The 27,440-nt window shown below is 45.3% G+C and overlaps 1 protein-coding gene across 9 annotated transcripts in view; it reads right to left on the reverse strand.

Annotated features, from left to right (window-relative positions):
* Positions 1-3,531: 3,531 nt before the first annotated feature.
* The window catches only part of Ptprm (protein tyrosine phosphatase, receptor type M), a 699,101-nt gene continuing 675,192 nt past the window's right edge, over positions 3,532-27,440 (reverse strand). For all 9 annotated transcript variants that reach the window (XM_013353950.2, XM_013353949.2, XM_013353948.2 and 6 more), the window contains 7 exons: positions 27,118-27,267; positions 26,045-26,218; positions 24,998-25,129; positions 22,475-22,600; positions 20,345-20,508; positions 14,315-14,450; positions 3,532-4,268 (listed from right to left, as the gene is read on the reverse strand). In XM_013353950.2, the coding sequence (XP_013209404.2) occupies positions 4,215-4,268; positions 14,315-14,450; positions 20,345-20,508; positions 22,475-22,600; positions 24,998-25,129; positions 26,045-26,218; positions 27,118-27,267 (936 nt within the window). In that variant the 3' untranslated portion in view covers positions 3,532-4,214. The remainder of the gene's footprint in view (positions 4,269-14,314; positions 14,451-20,344; positions 20,509-22,474; positions 22,601-24,997; positions 25,130-26,044; positions 26,219-27,117; positions 27,268-27,440) is intronic.

Consider the following 27,440-nt stretch of genomic DNA (forward strand, 5'->3'; position numbering starts at 1 on the left):
ACCACTCACCGCTGCCCTTTATTTTCACCTCTGCATCTTCACTGACATTCCAGGACTCACTACAACCAGAAATAAGGGGCCAGTAGAATCTATGGCACAGTGATTGACATGCGTGTGCAAGTGTCTCTCCAGTTGGTTGTGGAGTCCTTTGAGTATATGCTCAGAAGTGGTCCAGCTGGGTCACGTGGTAGTTCTATTTTTGTGTTCTTGAGAAGCCCACACTGATTTCTGCAGGGGCTATCCTCGTCTACATTTCCACCAACAGTGAATAAGTTCCTCTTTTCCTGCGTCCTCTCCAGTGTTTATTGTCATTTGTTTTCTTATAGACATTCTGGCTGGGATGAGCTGGAATCTCAAAGTTTTGATTTGCATTTCTGGGATGAATAGAGATGGTGGACTCTTGAAAACAATTATTGGTTACTTGTATTCTCTTGTGAACTGTTTAGTTCATTGATTTCATTCACTGATCAAGATGTTTTTATATTTAAAATTTTCAGTTCTTTACATATCCTAGATATTAACTCCTGTCTGAAGTATAGCTATGAAAGATTTTCTCATAATTGTAGATTAGCTGTTCATTCTGATGATGGTTACTCTGGATGTGCAGAACCTTTTAATTTTATGTAATCCCAGCTGTCAGTTCTTGGGCTATAGCTTATACTACTGTTTCTTGTACTACTGGGGTTCTTATCTACAACTCTAACCACAAAGTGTTTTTCCCAACGTTTCCAATTTTAAATTATGGTCTCTGATCTAATTTAAACTTATTTTGCTCATGGTGAGAGAGGGTTATAATTTCATTCTTCTGCAGGTATGTATCTAGTTTTGCCATTGTCATTTGTGGAAAAGGCTGTTTTTCCTCCCCAGTGCATTTAAAAAATATCTTTGTCAAAAACAAGTTGTTATAGTTATATGGGTTTATCTTTGGATTTTTCTATTATCATTCAGTGGTGTTGGTGTACATGTCTGTTTTTGTGCTGGTGGGATACTGTCCTTATCACTATGGCTCTGTTGGATGGTTTGAAGTCAGGTACTATCAAGCCTTCAGGTATGCTCTTTCTCTTTAGAATTATTTTAGCTATATGTGGTCATTTGTGTTCCTATATGAATTTTGGGATTTTTTTTTCTACTCATGAAGAGTGTCATTGGAACTCGGATGTGGATCCCATTGAATCTGTAGATTACTTTTGCTAGAATATGGCTGTTTTCACAATGCTAACCCAGGAGCATGGAAGGTCGTTGCATTGTGTAAGATCTTCTTCCATTTCTGTTTTCAGTACTTGAAGCTTTTGCTATCAGAAGCCTTTCACCTTCGTTGTTAGGTTTAGTCTATGTTTTGTTGAGGATATTGTGAATGGAATATTTTTCATGATATCTTTCTCAGGAAGTTCATTATTGGTATATACAAAGGCTACTGATATATATATTATTAAGCTACTTGACTAAAAGTGTTTATCAGATCCAAATGTTTCTTGGTGGAGCCCATGTGACTTTTCAGTATAGAATTATATCATTTGAAAAAGGAAGAGCTTAACTTTGGAATTGGTTAACTTTTTCTTTTAAAAATTTTATACATTTTCTTTCCTATGTCTTATTGCTTTCCATAAGACTTCATGCAATACACTAAGTAAGAGTGGAGGGAGTGTATGCTTTTGTCTCATTCCATATTTTAGAGGAAATGGTCTCAGTTTCCCCCTAGTTGGTATAACATTGGCTACCGGTTATGCTATATAATACTTTATTATATTGAAGTATATTTTGTCTGCTCATATTTTCTTCAAGACTTTTATGAAGCTATGCTGAACTCTGTCAAACTCCTTGTATGTATTTATTGATGTGATCATGTGAGTTCTGTCTTTAACCATAGTAATATGATATCACATTTGTTTATTTGTATATGTTGAATTAACCTACTTGCCTGTGATCCTGAGTTCAGTTTGTGGGCATCTTGGTATCAAGGTTATTTTGTCCTTACAGAATATGTTTGGTAGTGTTCCTTTGTGGCCTAGTTTAAGAAGTGCTGATATGAGATCTTTCTGGAAAGTCTGGTAGAATTCAGCAATAAATACTACCCCTGGGCTTTTCTTGGTGGGGATGATTTTAATTACTGCCTCAAAGTCATTGCTTGTTGTGGGTCTGTTCAGGTTTTCTCTTCTGGCTCTAATTTGATAGCTACATTTGGAATTTGTCCATTTCTTGTAGCTTTTCCAACTTGTGGTAGTTTAAGTTTTCAAAGTCTCCTTTGATGGTCTGAATTTTGTTGGACTCTTTTATAAAATCTTCTTTTACATTTCCAGTTTATTAATTTGTATTTTCTTGCTCTTTTGGTTATCTTGGCTAGGGCTTGATAAGTCTTAAAAATCTTTTCAAACGGACCTTTTCAAAAACCACATTTGGAGGTTCTAGCAGGGGAGCGCAGTTACTCGTATACACTTGACCAAAGACCAATCTTCCTCTCTTAGGGGAAGGTCATCCTCTTCGACCCGGCATGCAGCTTCAGGAGGGATGCATGCACATGGGGCGGTAAGGGAGGAAGGGGACACCTGTCTAGCTAGCCAGATCAGCCGAATCAACCCTAGCGATCAACAGGGTGACAGATGTTGCAGCCAGATCGCCCTCACATCCTTAAAAATCTTTTCAAAGAACCAACGCTGGTTAACTTTGTTATTTTTGTTTTTTAAATCTTTTAAATTATTTCCCCCATAATGTTGCCATCTGCTGCATTCTGGGTTTGCATTTTCAGAGCTTTGAGGTGTGTCATTATTTTAGGTCCCTCTGATCTTTAAAGCATGAGCAGTTATATCTACAGTTTGCTCTTAGATCTACCTTGGCGAAATCCCAGAAGTTCTGGTCTGCTGTGTTCTCATTTTTATTTGATTGTAGAATGTTTTTAAAATTTCCCAATTTCTTCAATAGGCCATTGTTCATTCAGAAGAGTGTTGGGCAGTCATCAAGTCCTTGTGTATGGTCTGAGTTCGTTTTGTTGCTGATTTATAGTTTTACTCCACCATAGCCTCATAGGATGCATGTAGAATGTAGGGGATTACATCTGGGCTTCTTATAGCAGTGTCTGTTCAAGCACCCGGCAAACAGGCTGCTATCATGTGATTTTCCAAAACTCATGCGAACATTAAATTGCCAGACAGGTTGGGAGGTAGCTTTAGCAGGTGGCCTTTAATGGATCATGGTCGTTCTTGTGGGAGGGGATTTGTTACAAATGCGTTCTCTCTCGTTCCTGTTGCCATCTCTCATGTGTGTGTTTGCCCTTTTACCATTTCACACGATGCCCTCAATATATAGATGATTTATTTCCTTTATAAATTAACCACCACCCTATCAGAAGTCAAATATGCACCAAGGCAAGGTTCCACGTGCAAGCTCTCCCTGACTGGACTGGTCAGAGGGGTGTGACTTCTAGCAACACAGCAAGACTAGTCAAGGGCCAAAATTTACTGAGTTGAGAATTCACAAATGGTAACATCATACAGTTAGTCACTTCTCGGGCTTAGTAAAAATGATTGTCACTCACCGTGCATCACAAAATTTCTTTTAATGAATAAATAATTTGATGAAATCAAAAAATATTTACAATATAAACAAATGGAAAAGCTTTGGATCTGTGACTCTAACCACGTTACATTTCTGAACGGAGGCCTCCCTAGCTTTTCTCTTTGAACCATACAAATCCGGTAGAAACAACTCATACACTGTGTCTTTGTTCATTACATCTTTATCTGTTAGTCCTTGAAAGCTATATAATCTTATATTATGCAACATGTTAAAATACAAATATTAACTAAAAGAATATATTATCATAATGCCAGGTAGCATTCTCCACAGAACAAAACATACACTCAGTTGTAACAATGACAAAGGGTCACAGCCACAAAAGGAAAAATAACCCCAAAAGTACAAATTCCTTCATAAGAATATAATTGTGCTCTTCCGTTGACCAGATGTCTGTGCTGCTCTAACAAGGCCAGTGGCGAGGAGAACAGTCTCTGGTGACTGTCTGCTGTGTTTTGGTCACGCAGCAGCATTACAGGGAACTGGGCAGTGCAAGCAGTTTTAGAAACACTTTCTTGAGCTCTTAAAAAGAGCCAATTATGCAAAGCAAAATAAGCATACTGACAATTCATCTCATCATCACAGACGTCACAGAACGTCTTGACTCTGTGGTAGGAAGGTACTCCCCTGCAGAGCTGCTCGTACGCTCAGCCAGAATTCAAGTACTCCAGGGCCACCTCATAGCAGAACTTATACTGATCCTGGAAGAGAAAGTGAGAAGGTCAGCTACATCTAAACTTTGCTTCTGTTAGAGCAATGACATCAGAAGAAAGTTCTTAATTGCAAGACGTAGAACTGATAAAGTGTTGAACTAGAAATGAATCAGAAAGTAGCAGTTTTTAATCACAATGTATCTACTGTCGATGCTTCCCTAGATAGAATTCTAGTATCTGCGTGCATTAGCATTCTGGGAAGTTCTGTAAGCTGAAGATGCTTGGGTTCTGCATGCAGTTTATTATCAGAAAAGGAATGGCATCTGCACTGAACAAGTAAGGTTTTTTTTTTCTATTCCCTAAACAACAGGGTACATTAACTATAAGCATGGCATTTCTAGTCCCTTATTATAAGTCATCTAGAGATTTAAAGTACATGGGAGATGAGTTGGGTATATGCAAACTCTATGCCGTTTTATATAAGGGACTGGACTGTCTGCAAGGAGTCCTGGAACTAAGACCTCACGGATAACAAGAGACGAAGGTATGCTGTTCCATGTGCTTTCCATGGGTATTGACAACAATCTGAGCCTTGTGCAGGAAGATCAAGAGTACATGGAGAGATCAGGGAGGCTGAAAGAAATGCCACGTGGCTTGTCCCCAACAGGCTTGTGGATAAAGTTTTTCTCTGACCCTGCTTTTTCTTGACCTTTTAGTCAGTAGGATTTCTTTAATGTCATGAGAATTAAGGTCCTCTTAAGTGTCGTGCACCTTATTATGTCCCTTAATTTGAGAAGTTTGTGATGTAGGGTGAAGGGTGTGACCAGTAACCAGGTATTAGCACCAAAGAAAGAATTGCTCCCAAACATGGACTGTGGCTCACTGGGACAAGGACAGAGCTTCTTAGGAAGGGTAGCACATTATGGTTCAAATCTGAAATTTCCTTCACAGGCTTGTTGCAGGGAGGAGCTGCTTGTTTGTCCCGGCAGCGTGGCTAGCTTACACCCGAAATAACCATACAGAAACTGTATTAATTAAATCACTGCTTGGCCCATTAGCTTTAATCTCTTATTGGCTAATTTTTACATCTTAATTTAACCCATTTCTATTAGTCTGTGTATTACTATATGGCAGTGGCTTACCGGGTAAAATTCCCAGTGTCTGTCTCTGGCGGCTCCATGGAGTCAGTCTCCTCTCTCTCTCTCTCTCTCTCTCTCTCTCTCTCTCTCTCTCTCTCCCCCACACACACACCCTTCTTTCTCCCTGCATTTAGTTCTGTCTTCCCTGCTTACCTAAGTTCTGCCCTATCAACGGGCCCAAAGCAGTTTCTTTATTAACCAATGAAAGCAACACAAAGACAGAAGGACCTCCTACACCACAGGCTAATGTTTTGAATTCTTGGTCTCTACCTGGCACTGCTTTGGAAGGTTTTGGACACTGGGAAGCAGAGTCTAGGTGGAGGATACAGGTCTTTAGGGGAGATGTCATCATTGCCCACTTCATATCTTGGCTTGGGCTTCCTGATCAACTAAAAGGGAACAGCTTCTGTCACATACTTCTGCAGTTCTGCCACCAGGATTTAAGTGGCTCCACAGTGGCTTCTTTGCCATGATGGACTGAAAACCTATGCAATGTCCCCTTCCTTAAGTTACATTTGTAATCCAGGGCTCTAGGGGAGGGAAGGATCTATGGAGCATGGAGCTAGCAAAGGGGACTCAAAGTCTTGGTTTTGTCTGTGCAGTTTTGATTTCTGCCATTGTCTTGCCATTGCTATTATTAGCATCCTCCTTGACTCTCAGCTGCTCCACTTTAGATGATAAAGAACATATGATCATTTAAAATGGGATTCAAAACAGGTATTCTGGATAAAGACAAAAGGAGAATAAGAAACATATGAGAATGTTTGGTAACTTCTGGGAAGCACATGTCAGTTCTTCAACAGTTTTAGTGGATTTAAAAAAATGAAATTTTACAGTCATACCCTCTTAGTAACTGTCAGGTCTTCATTACGGTTGTCTTTAGTCTTTGCTCCATGTACAATTTAGCTAACTGCTGCTAGCTTATTGAACCTTAGAGATTCATATCTCCATCTTTTAACTTTCAGGTGGTGTGTTTATTTGCTGATGAGGTGATACTATTAGATAGTCTCAAAATAACCCCTGTCTGTGTCTTTAGTTAGAGAACCAAGTCCATCTACATTCATTGTGACAGTTGATCAGTTGATCAGTAAGGATGTACTCATCTCATCTGGTTGATTTTCTTCTAGGAGTTTTAAAGAGTCTTTTGTTTCTCTTCCTTCTTCTTGTTAACCTGCAACATGGTGTGTGTCTCTGAGAGCTGGGGCCACAGGTTTGTGCCACCATAAACTGCCTCTTTAGGTTTTTCTCTCTTGTTCATCTTTGTGGTTTGATATATATTGTACAGATGTTTGATTCTTTACATTTCTCTTCTGTAGACCTATCCTTATTTTGGGATTCATCTCTTTCATGGTGGTAGTTCTTTATTTCACACCTGGATGTTGAACTCTACTAAGCATCTTTCATAAGGCCAGCATGGTAGTCATGCCCCATCCCCCCAGTCTGATTTTCTCTGAAGCATTTTATTGCTATTTATGAATCGTAGCCTTGCTGGGTGCAGGATTCTTGGTTGGCAGTTTTCTCTTTAAAGTCCAGGAATGGATTGTTTTGTGCTTTTGCACTTATTTTTTTGCAGGATGTAGGAGTGTGGAATGGCAGATGGGTGAAGGACAACATTGGAAGAACTCAGTCCTTTCCTTCTACCATGTGGGGTTTTGGGAAGAAACCCAGGTCTTGAGCATTGGCAGCAAGTGCCTTTACCTGTTGAGCCAACTCACTAGCCTGGGAGTTATGCTACAATGTTGGCCTTATTGCTGCATGGGCACCACAGTGCAGAAAGCCTCTATAGAGCATCTTTGGTCGGGATGAATCACTTTTGGCTTAGTAGACCAAGGCAGAGTCAGAGAGACCCACTGTCACTGGTGGCCACATAAGAATAGAGATCCTTTAGTAGCAGTGGGTATGGGCACTCTATGTGTAGTTGTTACTCCTAGAAGCAGAGTTGCTCCAGTTGGTACGGCGTATGTTTCCTCCGGCACTGTAGTGACGTGGCACCAACAACTGCTTCTGGCATTGGCAGCTCCAGTTGGTACAAGAGACCTGAAGCTCTGGTCCTCCAATGTCAGTGGTGCCGGTCCACATGACTGGAGGTGGGGGCAGTGATGGGATCTGTGCAGCCCTCTGCGGCACTCACACACAGGACTGACTGCAGCGTGTGGAGTGTGGTTGGATGCCTGCCAAATATCTTGTAAGTCCATCCTCCCTCTCTCTGATGACCTGTGTTTCTCTTTGTGTTTGATTCTTTAGACCCTTGACCTGGAAACACTATTACTTACCCTTTGCGATGTTCTATTTCTGGTTCACATTCTATGATTGATTATTTTAGCAATGGATGCTTTTATTTTCGGAATGTTTAAAAGAAGCAATTTGGATTTCAGAGTTCTAAAAGACTGTATTGTCAGATGGCCACACTGACAAATTGGCCACCACGTGCTCCAATCATCTCTCTCGTTTCTGTGAATCCTAGCGATGATTTTTTTATGGAAATGTAATCCCTCATTGCATAAAAATCATTCTTTTCAGATCTAACTGTGCAATTAGTTTCAGTAACTACCACCACAAATGGTCTTTTTTTTTTTTTTAAAAAAAATATTCAAACACATTTAGTAGGGACTTGTGGCTGCCTGCTTCAGGTCATAAGAAAAGGTGGAGACTCATGAGGGATTTTAGGCTCCTCTGCTAAGGTTCGGTGACCCAGCAGTGACCAGAGCTGCCCTATCTCAGGCATGGCTATAATTTTCAAAATGAGTTCCCCTTCTCCCATCTCATCCATCGTGAGCAAGCTGCCAATTCCCATAGATTCTATGATGACCGGTTTCTGAATCATAAAAATAAGGGGAAGGAAAAGAAAGGCCACAAATTGCCATGTTCCCTCCTCCGGGCACCTGGGAAACACCTCAAATCTCCCTACATTGGACACTGATTACACTTGATCACCAGGTATAGCCCTGCCTTCTCCAGTTTTCTCCCTCAGCTCCCCTGCTTCCGAGTGGTATAATTAAGCCCCATGAACCATCCCCATACTTCTGAGAAAAAACTATGCATATAAATACAGACACATATACCCCTTGGTGCTGAGTTTTTCCAACTCAGACCAAAGCTGCTGGCTGCAGGCATGAACTGCTTGGTCTGGAAGAAAGGTTCAGCTGGGTCCCATCCCCATCAGGGCCACTTGCTATCCCTCTCTAGACTCTGATTCCGACTGTCAGTGGCTTCTATGAATAGGGAGAAGTGACTTCTGAAATGGAACCCAAAGCTGAGGTCATTCTTTAAAAGTCCTGGCATGTGGCTGGCTGAGTCTGGGAGTCACCAGGTCAGGGCTCCTGAGGGCAGTTCTGAGGCATCTCATGAAGGATTGGGACTCTGCCTTTATCAATACACGTTGCCTGTGCTGGAGGAGCTGGGGGGGGGGGGACACAGTCAGTCTGGGCACACTGAACAGTGCATGCCAACTGCTCATGGTTCAAAGAGAACAGTCTGCTCACCTTACCTGAAGCGAACTTCCCTCTCTGAGGCGCCTGCCTGAACCTCAGATGGGTTTCACAATGGTAAGCAGACACTTTGGACTGGACAAATCTTCCTGCTAGGAGCTGAAGTAGTCCTATGTGCAGAAAACTGAGGGTGGTTGGGTCCCAGCAGGTCACACTGGTGACCATCCACTCTGTACCAGGGAGACTAGACAATCCTCACCGCTATTTAATAGATGGCCACAGAGAGGGAGACCATGTCATCAAGCTTCAGAAACAAAATAACTGCATATCACACTGAGCTTGGAAATGGCCAAGTCAGGGCCCCATTTTCCGGAGGTGACATGAAGTAAGGGCACATCTTGTTCCTAGCCCTGAGCTGCCTTGTGGGGTTTACTTTCCTGCCTGTTAACTCTGTTTTATAGGATGGGCATTGCCTGGTCAGATTCCTAAGTTAAATTAGGTGCAATTTTGACACAGTTTAATGGCTTTCAGTATTTACTGAGTTGAACACAAGGTAAATTGCAAAATGTCTCCACTCCGCTGAGAAAGCCTGTACCAGGCAGCCCCCATTCCCTTGCCCTCCTAGTCCGGGACAAGCAAGGCTTTAGCTGCTGTCTTCATAGTGGCACCTACTCAGAACATTTTTTATCCATGGGAAGACACAGCACATGGTATTTTGTCCCCCTGACAGGAAGGGCACAGAGGGTGATTGGTGCAGGAGAATTGTCTGTAATCTGTCAATCATGTTTTAAATAAACGCTGATTGGCCAGGCAGGAAGTATAGGTGGGAAAACCAAACAGGAAGTAGAGGTGATGCAATGAGAACAGGAGAATTCTGGGAAGGAGGAAGTTGATTCCTCCCAGTCCTGCACAGACCACCGAAGCAGCAGGATGTGATCTGCCCCACTGAAAAAGGTACTGAGCCATATGGCTAACATAGATCAAAATTAATATAAGATACAAGAGCTAATAAGTAGCTTGACCTAATGGGCCAATCAGCTTTATAACTTACAGAGATCTCTGTGTGATTTTCTTTGGGGCTAAGCAGCTGTGGAAACCAGGCAGGACAAAAACCCCAGCAAGCTAGCCCTTCGTGTTAGGTGATGGTGGTGACTGATGCTCACTGAAGTGTACCCTATGTGGTGCAGAGCAAGGCGTGGCTTTTGGAGGTGGACTCTCCATGCAGTTAACCGTGTCAATGATGACTAAACATGGAATTTCCCAGGCCTTTTGTGGAAACCCTGAGAAAGACCTGGGCCTCTATTTGGGTAGGGATTGTCAGGTCCAAAAGGACCCCCTCCAAACAGCTAACTGTGGTGCCTATTAGCATAGCGAAGCACACGCTCGCCTCTAGACTTCCGAGTCCCACTTAACAAGTTCTGCAATCAGCTCTTCTCACCCCTCCTCCCTAAACCCTAGCTCACGGGCTTCCTCCCTTCTCCCAGCTTCTCATTCCTGCCATTTAGGCCAGGTGCCCTCTTGAGTCTCTTTGCCTTCTTGCCCCACCCTCTCTGACCCCACCCTTTTTCTTACTCCCATCCCTGCCCTGCCATGACCTGTTCAGTCTACTGGCCATGTTTAGTAACTATGTGTCTTTCCTGCTCCAGACTCTGCAGATGCCTCAGGCTTTTTTCTCCCTCATACCCACAATAAAAACCTCCCCTCAACCATACCTAGGAGTGGTCATGTCCCCATTTTACACAGGGACCTGGTCAATCTTACCTGGATTTCAAGAGGTACAAAGCCCCAGGTGACATGTTGCTCAAGATCCAGAGTGTCTATGACAGGACACATAGGGAGTTGCAGGCCAGTTCCGGATAAGGCACTGGGCGGGCAGAGGGAACCTTCAGTGGTACCACTAGATTACCCTATTCCTTGAGGCTGTTAGCTGAGACAGAGCCCAGTGAGGAGGGCAATGCTGTGGGGAGCTGCTGGGAGCTGCTGCTTTCCCCATAACCCTGATAGCGTCAAGGCCACTGTCTCTGATTCCAACTAGGCCCAGCTGTCCTTGTTCATTCTGGGAGCCCAGAGCTTACGGATGGTGACAAGGTTACTTAAATAGATGGTTAATTTAGAAGCCAGGCTAAAACGGGGTCAGAACAAGTTACTATTTTTAGTGTGTGTGTGTGTGTGTGTGTGTGTGTGTGTGTATGTGCGCTCGTGTGTGCACATGTGCACACAGAAGCCAGCATGTCAGATCTCCTCTTTCCTTCTCTGCCTTATTCCCTGAAACGTGTTCTTTTGGCTATGCTGGAAGCTAGCAAGTCCCAGTGATTGTCCCGTCTCTGTCTCATACAGTGCAGGGGTTACAGGCGCTTCTGAGGCCCTGCCTGCGTTACAGACGTGGGGACCTGAACTCAGGCCTTCACGCTTATGCAGCCAGTGCTCTCAACCATCGAACCATCTCTTCAGCCCTTGTATTCTAGGTTTCCCTGAGAGTGCCAGGCTTCAAAATATATAAACTCTCAAAGTCTGAGGCAATTTACTGATATCAGAACCACAAAGGGGGAAAGAAAAAGGCAGGGAGGATCCCTATGTATTCCTCTCATGCAGGCGGGAAGGGTACAGTTGCAACATTTGGGGGTTCCAGAGGAGGGGGCCATTGTGGGTATCCTCCTGCCTCTGAGCTGTGAGAAGAGACTCAGTGGGTCCAGGTATTGGTTTCCCACTCCATCCACCCTGTGTCCTGGCTGATCAGTTCAGAAGCATGCCCTAGCCTTTCTGGAACATACTCCTACAGATATGCAGCTCACATTGTCAGTATCCTTCCCAATGTCTGGCTCCAGTTTTTTTCCACTCAGATCTCAGATTGCCTGCTACACATGGAACAGCCATACCAGGCTTTATTGTGCTGACCCGAGCTAATTAATTCCTTCAGCCAATGTCTCTGAATTCTAAAACAGAAAGATATTGTGCTTCAGGGACGGAAAAAAAAAAAAAACAAAGCGCATATAAGAGCTCTTCCTTTGGCACAGAAGCTTCGAAACCAGACAAAAAGAACGTTGTGACATTTTTCCTCTGGTCACCAGCTATTATCTCGCGAGCAGTCACCCTAACAGATTGGCAGATGGCTTTCTTTGGAAAGCTCACAACTTCCCTTCATTTCTTTGTCATCGACCTTCTCGGAATTTCAGGGCTGACCTTCAGAGTGCCGGGCTTCCGGGGACCCTGTCTTCGCCACTGGAATTATCCACGACTGTACAGGATTCAGTGTGGAAAGAATGGCTTCCTAAACTACACGGCACAGCGGGGAGCCGTGGTTGACGACAACAGGTTAAATATTTCCAAACAGTCGTCAGGGAGGGTTTGGAAGGTTCCCAGCACAAAGAATAATAATAAAAAGAACCTGCTTGCAGCTACAGATACACCAGTTACTGTGCCCTGATCATTATCCATTTCACACCTGTATTGAAATGTCACACGGTACCCCATAAACACGCTGAGTTACTGTAAGCCAGTGAAATTAATTTTTAAGAAGACATTCCTTTGTAACAACCCAAACTCCAATACCGTTATAGGATAGTAGTGGAACCTGCTGTCTGCAGTGCAGGCTCCCTCTGGCCGGATACCCGAGTCTCCATTCATCTCATGAGGAATTGCCCGGGCCTGTGATCTGAACCGCTGACTTGAAAAAGCCTGGCTGAATCGGACCACAAAAGCTCTGGAGTGATGACTGCTTCTATAGAGCCAATACAGGAAGGCCCGGAAGGGGGGACTTCTAATGCTTCGCTTAATTCAGGCTCAGTGAAGGAACTGACTTTTTTTTTTTTTTTTCATCATGGGCAGTTCTGCCCACATACTAACCAAAGTCTGGAACCTTCATCCATCCCCGAGGGTAAGTCTGGCATCTGCACTCTTCCTTCCCAGCCCCAACTCAGGTTACCAGTGACTGGGGCTGCTCTCCGTTCAGTCCAGAAGGGTGAAGCCTCTTAACACTCACGTGACAATTCTTAGCTGGTTCTCGGGAATTCTGCACACAAGCATACCTTAGAACCCACGGGCATGAAGTCTGTTGCCATCTGAAGTGCAACAGGAAAGCCAGGCCTGGCGCACGCTAAATGTCACATAACAGGGCTGCCAGACTCCTTCCCTAACACTGAGATATGACCCAGGGCCACAAAGACATCATCACGCCCAGTGGACAGTTACACACTCAACTGCCACTCTCATTTGCGATGCCCCAAACAAAATCACAGGTCTTTTCGCGTTGTGTGGCCTCAAAAAAGCTACTACTACCCCTGATTTACGAAAGGAAAACTCAAGGATACTAGCACTACAAGGCTCATGGGTTTGAGGTCCTCTATTTGAGTTCACAGCACTGTTGAGACTTTATTTGCATTTCTTTGGTTTTCCTATGGGGCAGGAAAGAAGAGGCAGGCATTTGGGGAAAGAGGATTCTTCTTGTCAGAGCTGATGCAATAGCTCACAGGTTCGAGGGCATGTACCCAGCTAAGCAGCCCTTCTACCAGAGTCCGTGGATAACATCGTGCTCCCTAGGTGTGGAATACAAGCCCCAGCCAGTGTCTAGACAGCAGGTGCTGCTGGAGAGGGCCCGGCTGCTCGAGAGAGGATTTTGCTATGTTCAGGAGCTGGCTGTAGGAGGTTATACTACTCCCTCACCCTGCGTACTGCTGCAGTGACCCTCACATAGCGCAGGGACCCCTGGCTACTTTCTCAAGGTGAGTTCAACTCTTGACCCCTTTTGCATTTGGGACTCTAACTGCACTCCTGCAGAACCAGGGGCCTTGGAAGGCAGCATTGCTCGGCTTTTCCCCCTTCCTCTCTGCTTCATGAGTCACCATCCGGACCTTTCTCTGGTTCCCTTCAGCTCACTCAGACAGAGACCTACAGAACCCGAGAGCAAAGCTTCTTCCATGAAGCTACCCTTCTGTTCTCAAGTGCCTGGCATTCTATCTGCTCCACATTAAAAAAGAAAGAAAAAGAAGGCATTTTGTGAAGTACTCTAAGAAAATAATTGCCCCTAGTGCTTTGTTTCTCAACCCCTTTAATTCTTCTCTCAGATGTGGCCACCATAATTAAATGCAATATCCCGTATGTCAAACCGAAATTCACAGCTTTGATAAATATTAGGCGATTAAGCTATTTATAAAATCTGTAATTTGAAAATCTGGCATTTCTCGTCCTGTGACTATTTCTTCTCCAGGAAGACTTAAGTGCTTAGCCATGTGGAAGGCACTGCCAGCAAGGGAAAGAAAGAAGAATGTTCACTTGTAAGTCTCAGCTATTTCTACATTCCAGCCAAGCCGAGGGAGTCTCCTCTACAAGACTGGAAGCAAGAGAGAAAGAAAGTCCCCTGAGCCAAGCCATGTGTGATGCTTCGGAAAAAAGTGTCCTCTCTGAGGGAGCATCGCCATGTGGGAGCTGTTGAGGGGTCCCGCGCAACTCTGAGATACCCTACGGTGTGGGGCAGGGCAGGGGGCATCCTACCAGGAGGTGCCCTATGGGGCAGGGCAGAGGGGCATCCTACCAGGAGGTCCACCATGTTGGGCTTGTTGTTCCTCAGGGTCTTCACGGCATGGAAGACATCCACGGTTCTCTGGTGTCGGAGCATCTCACAGACAATGCTGATGGCGCAGAATGAGCCACTGCGCCCCCCTCCGTTCCTGTCAGAGAAGAAATCAGATAGATGGTCGGATGGGGTTTGCTATCATAGCACTTCTTGTACTCTGCTGTGTCTGTGGAGATGTGTTGTCTAACCCCCGGGGAAAGTTCAGAAGGAAGGTGCACAGGCAACAAGCCAGCTTAGCATGCGGCCCGCAGTTCATCCTAGCCTCATCCCGGCCAGATGGTGATTTCTGATATGGTACCTTACTGATTTTCTTTCCAAGCCAAGGTTTCTCTGTATAGCCCTGGCCATCCTGGAACTCATTATGTAGACCAGGGTGGCCTCGAACTCTCAGAGATCTGCCTGCTTCTCCCTCCCGAGTGCTGGGATTAAAGGCGTGAGCCACCACTGCCTGGCTCCTTACTGATTTTTATACAAAGGGCCCAATATGGAAAAATTTCAGTGAGTAGCAGCCACCTCGTCTGAAATCTGCCAGATTTCAGATAATGTCATTATTAAACTAATGACATCTAAAAATAATGCCATTAGAAACTAATGACAAGTGGGGGTATATACAAATATCTGGGCTTTGAAGGTACTAGGATCTCTCTATCTCTGGCATTTGGTCGTCAGCTCGTATCTCTTTACCCTTCTCCAGTCTGTGTCAGTTTACCTGTTTATCAGCTTTCCCTTGTCTTTCTTGATATGCTACTTCTGACGAGTCCTGGCGGGCTGCTTTGTGGAATACAGAATTCAGAATGCAGAAAGGAGGCTTAGATAAGACCCATGTGCCCCGCCCACAATTGGAAAAGGCCAGGACTAAGTCCCACAGCGAACCGGCCTTTCATCTGGGTTCCTTTGGTATATCTTTGTCACTGGCTAAGAAACCTAGAGGAAGAAGAGCCTTACACCCTCTAAGGGACTCATATGTTGATGTCTCAGTCGCAGGGATGTTCATCTTGTCCACTAGAGGGTGCTGGTGAGGATTTTCACTGTCTCTGTGGTTAATATGCAACCCGGGGTAAGACACTTTGGGACTCTGCAAGTATATTGATTCTCTTCAGTCACCACTGATTTTCATACACAACGGTGTATCTTGTTTTCAGCAATTAATTATGACTGTCTTATTTATCTAACGTTGACCTTATATTTTCTTCCCTAGTTCAACATTCTATCATAGGAAATAGCTCTCTCTCGCACCATTTGAAAATGTATTTGTTTTTATTATTTAAAGTCAACCTAGGCAGACGCTGAAAATTTTTATTACATGTGCTAAAAACCTATCAGTAATTACCTTGGCCTCCAATTTTTCCACCTCTAGCCATGAAGAGTCCCATCAGGTTGGCCCCAAGTTTGTGTGGCAAACACTTGACCCTTTTTTGAGTATATTTGTATTTTCTAGAATGTTCACCTTGTACTTTCCATGTATTAACTCCTTTTCTAAGGAGGTAGATGACCTTTCATTTATTCTGAAATATAATAATGCCATCGCACTGAAAAGAACATTACTTTATGAAAAGCCTTTGTTGGGGGAGTAGCATGATACAGAGTGCACGAGGCGGTGAGAGGGCAAGTCTGTGGAGTGGATCCGCTTCTCCCACCCTTACATGAGCTCAGGGGGTGAATGCTGTCCACCAGGCTTGCCCAGCAAGTCCAATGAACCATCACACTGACTACCGCTACTGGTTTCATAGCGAGTATCTAACCAGTGTTCCAGCTTCCTAGATGTTATCTTCCAGTGACTTAAAAAAAAAAACAACAACCCTACATCTAAGCAAAGTATGCCTATTGCATTTGGAGGTGTTTGACAACTTTACAGCTATTGACAGGTTTCTCTTAGTCCTCAAGACTTGTATGGAGAAAGGAGCAGCTTGTCTTGTGGAGAGATCCTCCGTTCTGGATTTTCTCATCCCTTGCACCTCTCTAATATGATTTAATATATTATCTTTGACCCATATGTATCCTATAAATGGGTGGCTGGCAGCAGAGCTTCTAAAGGACCCTAGTTGGAGGAATGGTCAATTCAATGTTGTCATTCATAAAAATTATACTTCTCTAATAAGCAAGCATAAGACATCTGGTTGTCCTTTGTTTTGCTATTTTAAGATTGATTTAGTTTCAGTGAAGACAGTCATGAATGTCGGCTCATTCAGTCTGTTGTAACATTCCAAATCTTCTATTTTTATTTTATTTTTGGTTTTTCGAGACAGGGTTTCTCTGTAGCTTTGGAGCCTGGCCTGGAACTAGCTCTGTAGACAAGGCTGGCCTCGAACTCACAGAGATCTGCCTGCCTCTGCTTCCCAAGTGCTGGGATTAAAGGCATGCGCCACCACTCAGCTAAATCCTCTCTTTAGATAAAGAATAACATGGCCACAATGAAGTCCAAGAATGATAAGTAGATATTGGCATTAAATTTTGCATATGTACACACCACAGTGGCTTATCAGAGCCTGGTCAGCCCCGTGGCTTCCTTCCTCAGGCCACCATGCTCTTGCCAGTTTTACACTGTAACCAACTCTTGGAATCTTTGTTTCATGTCTTTAAAAATGTAGCCATTCTTAGGGGCATTAAGTGGTTTTTAATGAGTATTTTCCTAAACACTAAAAATCAAACTAATGATGTCGATTATCACTGTTTAGTTTTTTTTCTCTCTCCAATGTCGGGGATCAAATTCAGGGCTTTGTACGTACTAGACAAAAGTTCCACCATGGAGCTACATGCCATGCTTTTCTCTAAAGTGTGATGCCTGTCAAACTTTTTGCCCATTAAAAACTAAGGGGTTAGATATCTTGTTTCAACCATTTGCTGTATTAGTAGATATGCTGGCTCTGGAACCTTGGCCAGATATATGTATTCAGGACCTCCATCCTATCCTGCTTTTCCTCCTTGTCTACTCATATTGTAAACAGAGTATCTCTCTTAATGAAATTCAACGCATCACCACGCTCCCTTGGTGGCCAGCATCCTGTTTCCTCTCTAAATCAGTCCTTGCTACCCTCCTGTTCAGGAGGACTTTCTCTCATGTGTTTTCATGGAAGCTCTGCTGTCTGCTTGCGACATTTGGGGGTTATTCGTCTGAAGGGATTTCTGTGCACTTGCGAGGAGACAGGCCGATGTGCCCAGTTTCCCCACTGCCCTGCAGTCACAGGCTGCAGGGATCTCTGCTGCAATCAGGTGATACAGGGACATGGCTTTGCCTTCTGCTCTGTTCCTTGCACGGATGTTCCACTGTCCTGGATCGCTGGCTCTTCACCTCATCTTTCAACATCTGCTCATGACCCCGGTCCATATCCACTCTTTCTATAGTTTCAGAATGAGGCCATATTCTCGTTTTAAAAACATAAGAGAATTCTGTTTCCACGCCTTCCCCTAAGTATCTGGAGGGTGCTCATGCAGGTGTACTCTGCCCTCAGCCAATAGGTGGCGCTGCACCATGCTAAATATCTCACCGAGGACTGTTTAGACTGTTTTCAAAGCTTCTGTTTTCAAAGCTTCTTTTTTCTGACCAATATTGGAAGATATCAGTTTAAACTTTCTTGTAGGCTTAAAAAAAAGAAAACCCACCACAACAACAAAGCCCCCACCCCCCCAAAAAAAAACTTTAGATTAAGTTTATAAACTAAAAAAATAAATCAAACCTTCTCTACAGGCCTGAGTTCACACCCAACATTAGCAAGAGGCAGCTCCACAGGGATTATGGGACTGAGGAGAGCTTGTAGCTCACAGAAGGTAAGAAAAGGATGACAGGCAGGCAGGGGAGAAATAACTTGCACCACCACTGTCTGTGATAGTCAAACAGCCTGCTGCTAGAGACACTACATGGACCGTGACGTAATTGCTTAGTTCAAGGGCCACAGCTGCCTTTAGGAAGAAGGCTGCATACAACGTGCAGTGACTAACAGGTCTTTGTGCCCGTCTCTCAAAGCCTTCCCTTTCAGCTATCTCGGGCAGTGACCTGTTCCTGAGGGCTCAGGGATTGATTGGCTCACGGCAGAAAGCTAGTAAGTAGTTCAGGGTCAAAACAAGCTATGCTTCCAGATACGACGGACACAGGCTCTTCCAGATTCTGGAGGGCTAATTGAAAACGACTTTTAATATTGAAAATAGAAACAACTGGTCTGGGACTGTAGCTTGGCAGGAGAGCAGCTGCCTAGCATCCTCAAGGCTCTGGGTTCCATCTCCAGGACTTCAAAACAAAACAAAAAGAACCCCACGCAAACCAAAATCGAACAGATCCAAAACCAGCCAATTAAAGCGCCAGTTTTCCTATTGGGATTATTTTTAAATAGTTTAGCTCTTTTATTTCTTTTTGTAAATTAATCTATGAACTTATGTGCAATGGGCTCCAGCAGCTCAGGCCCCTTCCTGTCAGTACTCGCTGGTGTGCTGTCTGGGGTGCCAGGCTGGATCGTGAGCTGCACATCACTGCCTATGAGAAAGTGGAGGTGAAAGTGTTCCGGGAAGAAAGGCATTGTCTCCTCCATGGCTCGCAACACTGACCACACATGGGAATCATGCAGGGGTTTTCAATGGCGCAGATGCTTGGGTTCCATGCCGAGACTGGGGTTTAATTGATGCCTGTGTGGCCCAAGGGAAGAACTTGCTGAAGTCCCCCAGTGACTGCCAAAGCACAGGAAGTATCTTTATATTTTATCAAGATGTCACCCTTCAGAGGACATTGGTTCTGTGCTTGTCAACTTTCCATCCCTGGAACCAATGCTCATGTAGAGACAATGGCAAGTTTGGCCCAGAGTTGTGGAGTTTTAATTCCATGGCTGGCTGGCCCCATGGTTTTGGGGCTGTGATGAAGCAGCACACCACTGGGGTAGGGATGTGACAAAGGAAAGCTGTCCCCTCATGACCAGAGAGAGACAAGAAGGAAGAGCCCAGAGTCCCAAAATTTCTTTGAGGCATGTCTGCAGTGATCCATACCTCCTTGTATGCCATAATGCTTCCTCATAGTACACAGAGACCAAGCCCTTACCAAGGGAGTCTTTATGGGATATTCCAGACGAAGCTATGGCAGACCTAATCAGATCCTGACAGTATGCCCATTTATAGAAAATATCTCTTGAAAAAGGGATGAGGAAAAAAAAGGTTTTTTTTTTGGGTGGGGGGAAGAAAGTTCCCCCGTTGTATCCAGTAGAACCATCAATTACTACAACGAGATGATCCAGCCATCTGGGAGAAATCCCTGGTTATGCCATTGATTGATTTCTTCTAGTAGGGATGATTTCAAGTTACCTACAGTTTAACAATCACTGCTGAAAATTCCTGAAGAGGTTAAGAGCAGGCTCATGAACTAGGAATTGTCTAAGAATTGAAGTCATCACTGCGTTTTCCTCTCCTCTGGGGTGGGGGTTGATCCCACTTACAGGGCATATATATATATATATATATATATATATATATATATATATATATATATATATATATATATATATTGATCACATGACCGACTTCCTGTAGTTTGTGCTTTCCAACCAAGTTCCTGTGTTGGGAACTTACTCTCCAAAGACATTAATGACATTTGGAGCCTTTGGGAGGTTCTCTGGCTCAGACAGAGGGTCTCAATGGTGGTATTAGCGGGTTTATAAGAGGAGAGTGACCAGTGTTAACACACTTGTTCTGTCATGTCATATGATGTCCTCTGCTGCGTTGTGACCCTCACCAGATGCCAAGACTGGACTCTTGTATTTATCAGTTTCCAAAATGGAGAACTAAATCAAACTCTGGGGTTTATAAACCTCCTCGTCTTCTCTATCTCGTTAGAGAAACAGAAAGTTATGACACCCAAGTACGCACTATGTTGTTGTTTCTAGAAAGCCAACTGATTGTTCAGTAAGAGTGCTAGTCTCCCTCTGTCCCAGAGCATTATGGGAGGAGGAAGGTGAACTGAGTTGCTGGAGGGATTTTGCCCCCACCCTCCCAAGAACTCTATGGAATACTTACAAGCAATGTACGACTGTGCGGCCTTCCCCGCCGTTGTATTCCTCCTGCCACTTGTCCACTTGACGGATGAGCTTCAGGAAGGAGCGCTTGGACACGGGCGTGTCCCTGTACATGGGCCAGCCCAGGAACTGGAACTGCTGAACCATCCGATGCCCATCCTGAGGCTGCAGAGCGAGAGGCGCCAGTCAGGGAGCGGAGGGAACAGCACCCTTTACCTACTGGATTCCGGGGCCCTGGTTCCTCCCACTTGATCTTCCTATCAGAGTAAACTATTATCCAGGAGCCTCAAGCCAGCAGATAACAAGGGGTGATTCTGCAGGCCTGGAGAGTTAAGACCTTAATCTCTTGTGGTTATAAAGAGCCAGGTGTTTTAAGTGACAGGCCAGAGCTAAACAGGAGTGGAGCAGAACGCTTACATTTTGTAAAGGCCGAGAGAAAAATAACAAAGGACTGACCGTGTGGTGTTTTGTGTGGACAAATGGCTTCACTTTAGCTACAAGTAAATTAAGGGGACGGGACAGCCCGTAACCTAGAAATGCTTGTGAGTCCGATGTGATGCAGTTTATACTCTGGTTTCTCTATAATACGGCTTTGCTTAATGCTCAGGCTTCTGCTTCGCTGCCAATAGTTAATTAATCACCACATATAATTAAACAGGATTGCGGAATTCAAACACTGGCCTCAGTGTTCAGAGGAGCCGCTTGGCACTTGGTGGCACGCGACATAGGGGGGTCTCTCAGCACGCTTTCCTTGCCAGCTGTTTCTCCTCCTCTGCCTCAGCCTCCCCTCTTCCCAGACCTGTGACTGACAGATGCTTCTGGACTCTGTTTTGGGGTTCCATTTTTCTCCCCTGATCTCACTGTTTGATTACATTCACTGTCATGACTTCGGGTATCACAAGCCAGTCACCGTTTAGACCTCTCTCCTGAATGTCACCCTCATGCACTCAAAAGCCAAGCTCGGGGCTGACATAGTCAATCCCAAACCTACTGTGTCCCAAATTGGACCTCAGCTCAGCTCCTTGCCCCAGACGATCTGTTTTTCCCTCAGGCAAAACCAATTCCAGTTAATGACAATCACACCACCTCCTTCTTAAGATCCACATGTTGAGAGTCACCTTGCCTCTCTGGGACCCTGCTGCTCCGGCCCCCGGATCTAGCCTTCTCTCTCTACCCCTTACTACCTCCAATTGCCACCACTCCTGTCCTACCACTGCCATTTGTCACCTGGTCCTTCTGTCCATCTGTCAAGGCAGAGGCAGATGTGAATCATCTGGTGGAGCAGTTCTTCTGAAAACCCTGCCGTGGCTCAACGGCTCCTCATTTGCTTCCCAGCAAGGCCCTGCCAGTCCTGAGCTCTCTTCCTCAGTGCCTCCTGCCTTAGCTTACTGTTCTCCAGCTCCACCACAGAGCCTTTGTGTGGCCATTTGTGCTTGAGAGCTGTCTTCCTAGAGAGGTCACGTCTCCTCCCTTCCTTCCTCAGAGTCTGCTCACATGGGATGCCTACTGAAAACGGGGGCTGTGACAGCCCCGGGACATGACCTCACACTTTCGTTTCTTTAGCATGTACCACTGTCTAGCACCCCGTGACTCTATCTGCTATACCTTTTATCTGCTGTCTTCATTTCAGTCGGGACTCTCCTTTGTAAAGCTCACTTTCTGCCACCCCCACGACGTCAGTTTAGCAAGATCCTCCCCTCCAGTGAGCGACCACTTCATACCTGATCAGGTTCTTCAGGCTCCCCCGTACCCTAATGATGCCAGTTCTCTCTGGTCCATCCTCAGCAAGAATTCCCTTGTCTTGGTTTTCCATCTGCTGATCCCTGCCTGTCCTAGGCTAGACTCTCGCACTTTCCTGGCTGGATTCAGGTAGCATCTGCTACAGTGGTTCATGTCTATAGCACTGAACATTGAACAAAGTCTTTCTTATTGTGCCTGAACATGTTAGTAACTCTCTCTTTAATTAGCTTCCCGTTAGCATACGGGTCCCATCAGGCAAGGGATCTCTTTTGTTGACTGAGACCTTTCAATCCCTCAGGACAGAGGCTGAGAGAGAGCAGACGTGTCAACATTCCGTAAGACAATAGCAAAACCCCGTTTCAAGCACCCTGGGTCCCGCCCCGGCTCTTACTCTGGAGGCGTTGTAAATCCTGAAGATCCTGCTGATGATGTCTTCCTCCAAGTCCGCAGACACAAATTCCACCTGGATGGGGCCATGCCTGTGCACTCCATTTTCTGGCCAGTACTGTGGACACAACTGAACCCCAAAACCAGAGAGACAAGTGTGGTGACTGGACAAAGTCAGCATCGACATAATCCTTTCAACTTCAGTTCCTTGTCTTCCTAAAAGGCTCAGACTCCAGGACTCTCACGGTGGCTGTATCCTCAAACATCCTTCTCGTCTTTTCTGGCAGTTTTCTCAAAAAACATGTTAGCCAGGGACAAGATTCAGAACTGGCAACCGTGCAGGCCTGGATTGTCATAGTTTTTTAAACAAACTGATATTCCACAGAAAGCAGGATCCACAGGTTGGACTTGCTTTTTGGATGACTTTTACTTTTGAAATGGTCTAATAGACCACGGTCACGTGTTGCAAGGGTTGATTTATACAATCAAGATTGCAAAGTAAATTCTGTTAATAGTGAGTCAACCGAGACAACATCCTCTCTTTTCCCCCTCTCTATTCATGATAAAGAGCAAGAGAGAAAACAGGATAACCAAGACTACTCTTTATATTAGCTGGGTCCGCTGGATTTAGAAACTAATTAATTTTTAAATAATGTTTCCATGGGATTTTTTTTCTTCCTCATCAGCATTCCCCGGTGACAAGTTATTAAACCACCTTGTCAAACAATAGCGTTCAGATGTCTGTTTCCCTTTTGACACCCAAGGGTGCCCACTGTTAAGATTGAAAGGCATGATGTCAGAAAGCCGAGATGGCAGGAAAAGCCGTAACAACCACATCTGAACAGCTCTGCCCATTTCTCTGCGGACAGGGCTGGCTTTGCTCTCTGCTTATTTTTGAAGTTCAAGCGCCTGATCAAATGCTTGTCATTTACACCGCAGAAATATGAATGGCCCAGGCTGGCATCTGGCTCCTGGCACACTGTGTCCTACATTCTGCCCAAGGAAACCATGTAGAAAATGGCTTAAATGGCGCAGAACACATCCATGAGCTGATCCGATAAATACTTAAAGCGGTCTCGTGGCAGTCTTGTAGACTAGCGAAGCCTCCGAGTTCCGATGCTCAGTTTAGCATTTGCTAAAAGACAGAGTCCCAGGAGCCTCCCCCCTGCCCCTCCCCTCTCCCATGCACGTCAGCCCTGTCTGCTGAATAGAATGGGAATCTTTTGTCTCTCTGACTGCCAGTCAGCCAAGGCTTGGTTGGAGTCCAGACAGTTTGAGTTTAGAATGTGGCTTCAGCATTCAGATGCTGTGTTCATAGACACCACCAGCATTGCTGACCCGTGGTGAAGGTGACCCAATGTACCATCACGGCAGGGACAAGGCAAACTGACTCTACACAGGAACACATCCTGTACCCAGTGCCTGGCTCTTAAATTTGTGAAATCTAACTGCTGTCTGGAGTTAGAAGGACAGTGCTTGGTTCTATTGAACTGGGTGTGCTTTCGTAAACAGTGACAATCTGTTCTGAGGGCAGGGAGGAGGGAGAAGTCTAGAACACTGAAGCTAAGCCGAAAGGAGTGGATAAGAACAAGGGCTGTCATTGTTCCTCCTCCAGCTAGCGTCTGAGCGAGAGCCTGAGCCGAATACTGCACGGTTGCCACCCGGAAACCCCTAGCTGCGTACGGAAGCATTAATGGCAACAGAATGGATTTCGGGAAAGAAACATCTGTTTAGATGCTGAAACTGTCCAAAAGCCCCCACCAGCACTCCTGCTCTACTTAAAAATAAAAATTCTCAACTGGATAAAAAAATTAATTAATTCCCAAACAAGTTTACTCATAATACCAAGCTCCAAGTTTCCCTCATGCCCTCTGTCATGTGGTGACTTATGTGAAGAGAGTGGATTCCGCTCCCAAAGCGTCTTCGAGGAGCTAAGACTCTCCTGACAGCTCCCCCCAAGAACATTCTGCTACCCTGCTCGCCATGGCTTTCTGTCTCACCCCTGTTGTCTCTTGTGAGAGGCTCCACTGAGTGTTCTGAGCTCATACCCTGTTTGTTTCTCTTGCTATCTTTACAAAGCATCGACAAAGTGCAAAGCTATTCCTTAAGCCCGCTTGCCCGTCTCCACTGTCCTGCCATCCTAATGTCCCGTCTTGCAGGCTCCAGAAGAGCAGATCTAGAAGCACAGATGCCCACGCAGGAGGCCAAGGACAGTCTCCTGTCTCCACTAGTTGGCTGGCTCTGAGATGTGTGGTCCCAGCTTGGCTTGAACTGTCTGTGCCCTTGAAGCAGCCAATGGAATTTTATTTACATATTTATTCCTGCCTTTTCTTTTCCCACTCTCTGCATCTGTGCCTTTAGTCTGCCTGTCTTCTTGGTTTTCACCGGCTTTCTTTTGTAGCCTGATTCTCATTCCTTCAACAGCCCTCTGTACACTGGCTGCGGGGCTTGTCCATCTCATCCCAACAAAGCACACACAGACTTGACCCCGTGACCTGGGCTCTACGTAAGGAACCCCCGGACTCACCTGGGCAGGATCCACATCGTTGAGCATGACAACCGACGTGCAGTGATAATCCAAGACCAGCCGCCAGAAGTCTTTGACAGTGTTTGGCAAAGGATGCTGGGTGACTATAAATGCCGACGGCTGTTTATAGCTCTGCAAACAGAAACAAGAAAGATCCAGATACATCCAGCTCAACAAGAGGGAAGGCAGCAGAGTTATTTTGTGCACATGGAGAGGTATGGCACAAAACACTGAACATATTAGTGATTGTTGAATTCTATCACCATTGTTCACACCAAAATGAAATAAAAATAAATGTCCCGTGAAACTATGGTGAAATACCCTCACTTTAATGCAATGGGAACTTCATTGTTATTTCTTAACATTTTTTATTTAATATTTCTGACGGGCCATATTGGTTCTTCATATTACAAATTTTAGTGGAGAAAGTTTCCGTTTACTTTAAAAAACTAAGTTCAATGAAAGTAGTTCTGGTTTTTCCAAAACCTGTTTGCTTGTCATGAATCTGGTTGACAGTGTTACTTATCCCTGCCATAAAAGATGTGCAGGCTTTTGTCGGCGCCAGGAGTTTGAAACAAGCTCAAGCCCCCTTTACGGTGTCACCCCAACAGAATTAAACTTCCACAGTAGCACTGAAAATGCCCATTTGCTCTCTTGTCAGCTGAACAGCAAGAAGCAAACAGACCGGCAGGAGGCAATGAGTTGTGCTTTCTTCCCATGTTCATTGCGACCTGAATTAGGAAGAAGGGGAACTAAACAATGCTGTCAATCACCGTAGCCCCTTTCCCTGCCAAAGGACAGAAGAGCTGCCTCTAGCTCTCTGGCCAGCAGGCTAAAACCCTGACAGTGTAGCTTAGGTGGGCTTCAGTTCTGAGTGCTTGAGCAGGAACCTCTGCCTCACACCGAGCCACACCTGGAATGCGAGATCTATTCCTGTAGTTGTTGGAAAAAATAGCTGGCCTTTTAAAAGGTCAAAGGGCACATAAACTTCTTGGGGCTCTGCCTCAAGGACACACACATTCTGTCTGTCCTTCCGGAAGTGCTTACATCCATCAGGGCTGCGTTAATGTAGTTGCTGCTCTCCCCATCGATGGTGATGAGGAAGGGCAGGCAGCGGTCCGGAGGCAGGATGTCCATGCAGCGGTTTTTCTCGTGGTTCCGGGGTAGGAGCGCGATGCTGCAGTCCTCCACTCGCAGGGTGGGAGTCACCATGTTGAGAGTCTGTAGGAGAAATGGGAGGGGCGGGACATGCAGCTCCAGTCAGCTCACCCCAGGTGGCCGATCTCATGCTTGACGGTATGAATTACATGTATGAAAACACTGCGTTGCACCCCATAAACATGTGCAGTTACAATGTGCCAAATGAGAAAATGAGACACAATTGAGAAACTCCCGAGGAAGTGTGGGTTGATAAAATGTTCTAGGAAGGCTGTAGGGGTAAACTAATTCCTTTAAAAAGATGAACGAGACAGAGGACGGCTTGGTCTCATGCTCAGCTGCCTGCAAGCTAGTCACCCCCCCACACCTGGAATTCTACCAGCTCCATCTCTCTTTCTTCCTTGGGTTTTGTCTCCATACAATGCCTATCAGCCATAGGAGGCAGAGGCAGAGGCGAGCGACCTTGTACATCCATAGCATACAGCATCATCAACTCTAACTAGAGCGGGGCAACTGAAAATCTGGGAGGCAAGAAATTGGGAGAGAGTTGGCCGGCCTCAAGTTAGGTACAGGTAGATAAAACCTGGATTTGACTTTTACCTGAATGAAGATCTAGGTACACTGAGCATCCTTAAAGACCATTCCCATAGACGGATTGTACCCATGCTTAGTTACACTATAAACCAGGTGTCCTGGATCTCAGAACCAGTTGCTGGTTACTTGAAATGCAAATGGCTCTGCTAGACTAATGACTCGAAGCCAAGTAATTCTAGCCCTGAGGGTGTTCAGCCTGGTGCTGCTACAGATATTTAGGGAGCAGAGCCCAGGAGCGCAGTTAAACACGCTATCAGACAGCCCCGCAGAAAAGTCCCAGCCCCCAGTGCCACCAGTCCTGAAGTGGAGAAGAGAGTCTCGCTAAAGAGGACGGCCTCCCAGCCCCTCCCACTTGGATCCCCACTTACCCGGAATTCCTCTTTAATTTGGCTTGAGTTTGTCTGTGGGTCCAATTTGTTCATGTCGTAATACAGAGACCTGATTTGGGAAGCAGGGATGGAGGTGTCTCCACAGAGACAGGCTTCCAGGATCGCATCATGGATAAACACGTACTGCTCCTGGAGAAGCAGACGGACGAAGTCAGGGATGAAGAACTCGGGGTGAACCCAGAGAGCCAGACAAGGAAGGGGGTAGTGTGTTGTCAGCCCTATTTCCTCAAGATGTCAGGGCAATGCATCCATGGCAGAGGAACAAGCATCATAAAGGCCCTGGGGATAGGAGGCGAGGTTGT

This window comes from Microtus ochrogaster, unplaced genomic scaffold (genome assembly GCF_000317375.1).
Source record: "Microtus ochrogaster isolate Prairie Vole_2 unplaced genomic scaffold, MicOch1.0 UNK20, whole genome shotgun sequence".
NCBI classification, from domain to species: Eukaryota; Metazoa; Chordata; class Mammalia; order Rodentia; family Cricetidae; genus Microtus; species Microtus ochrogaster.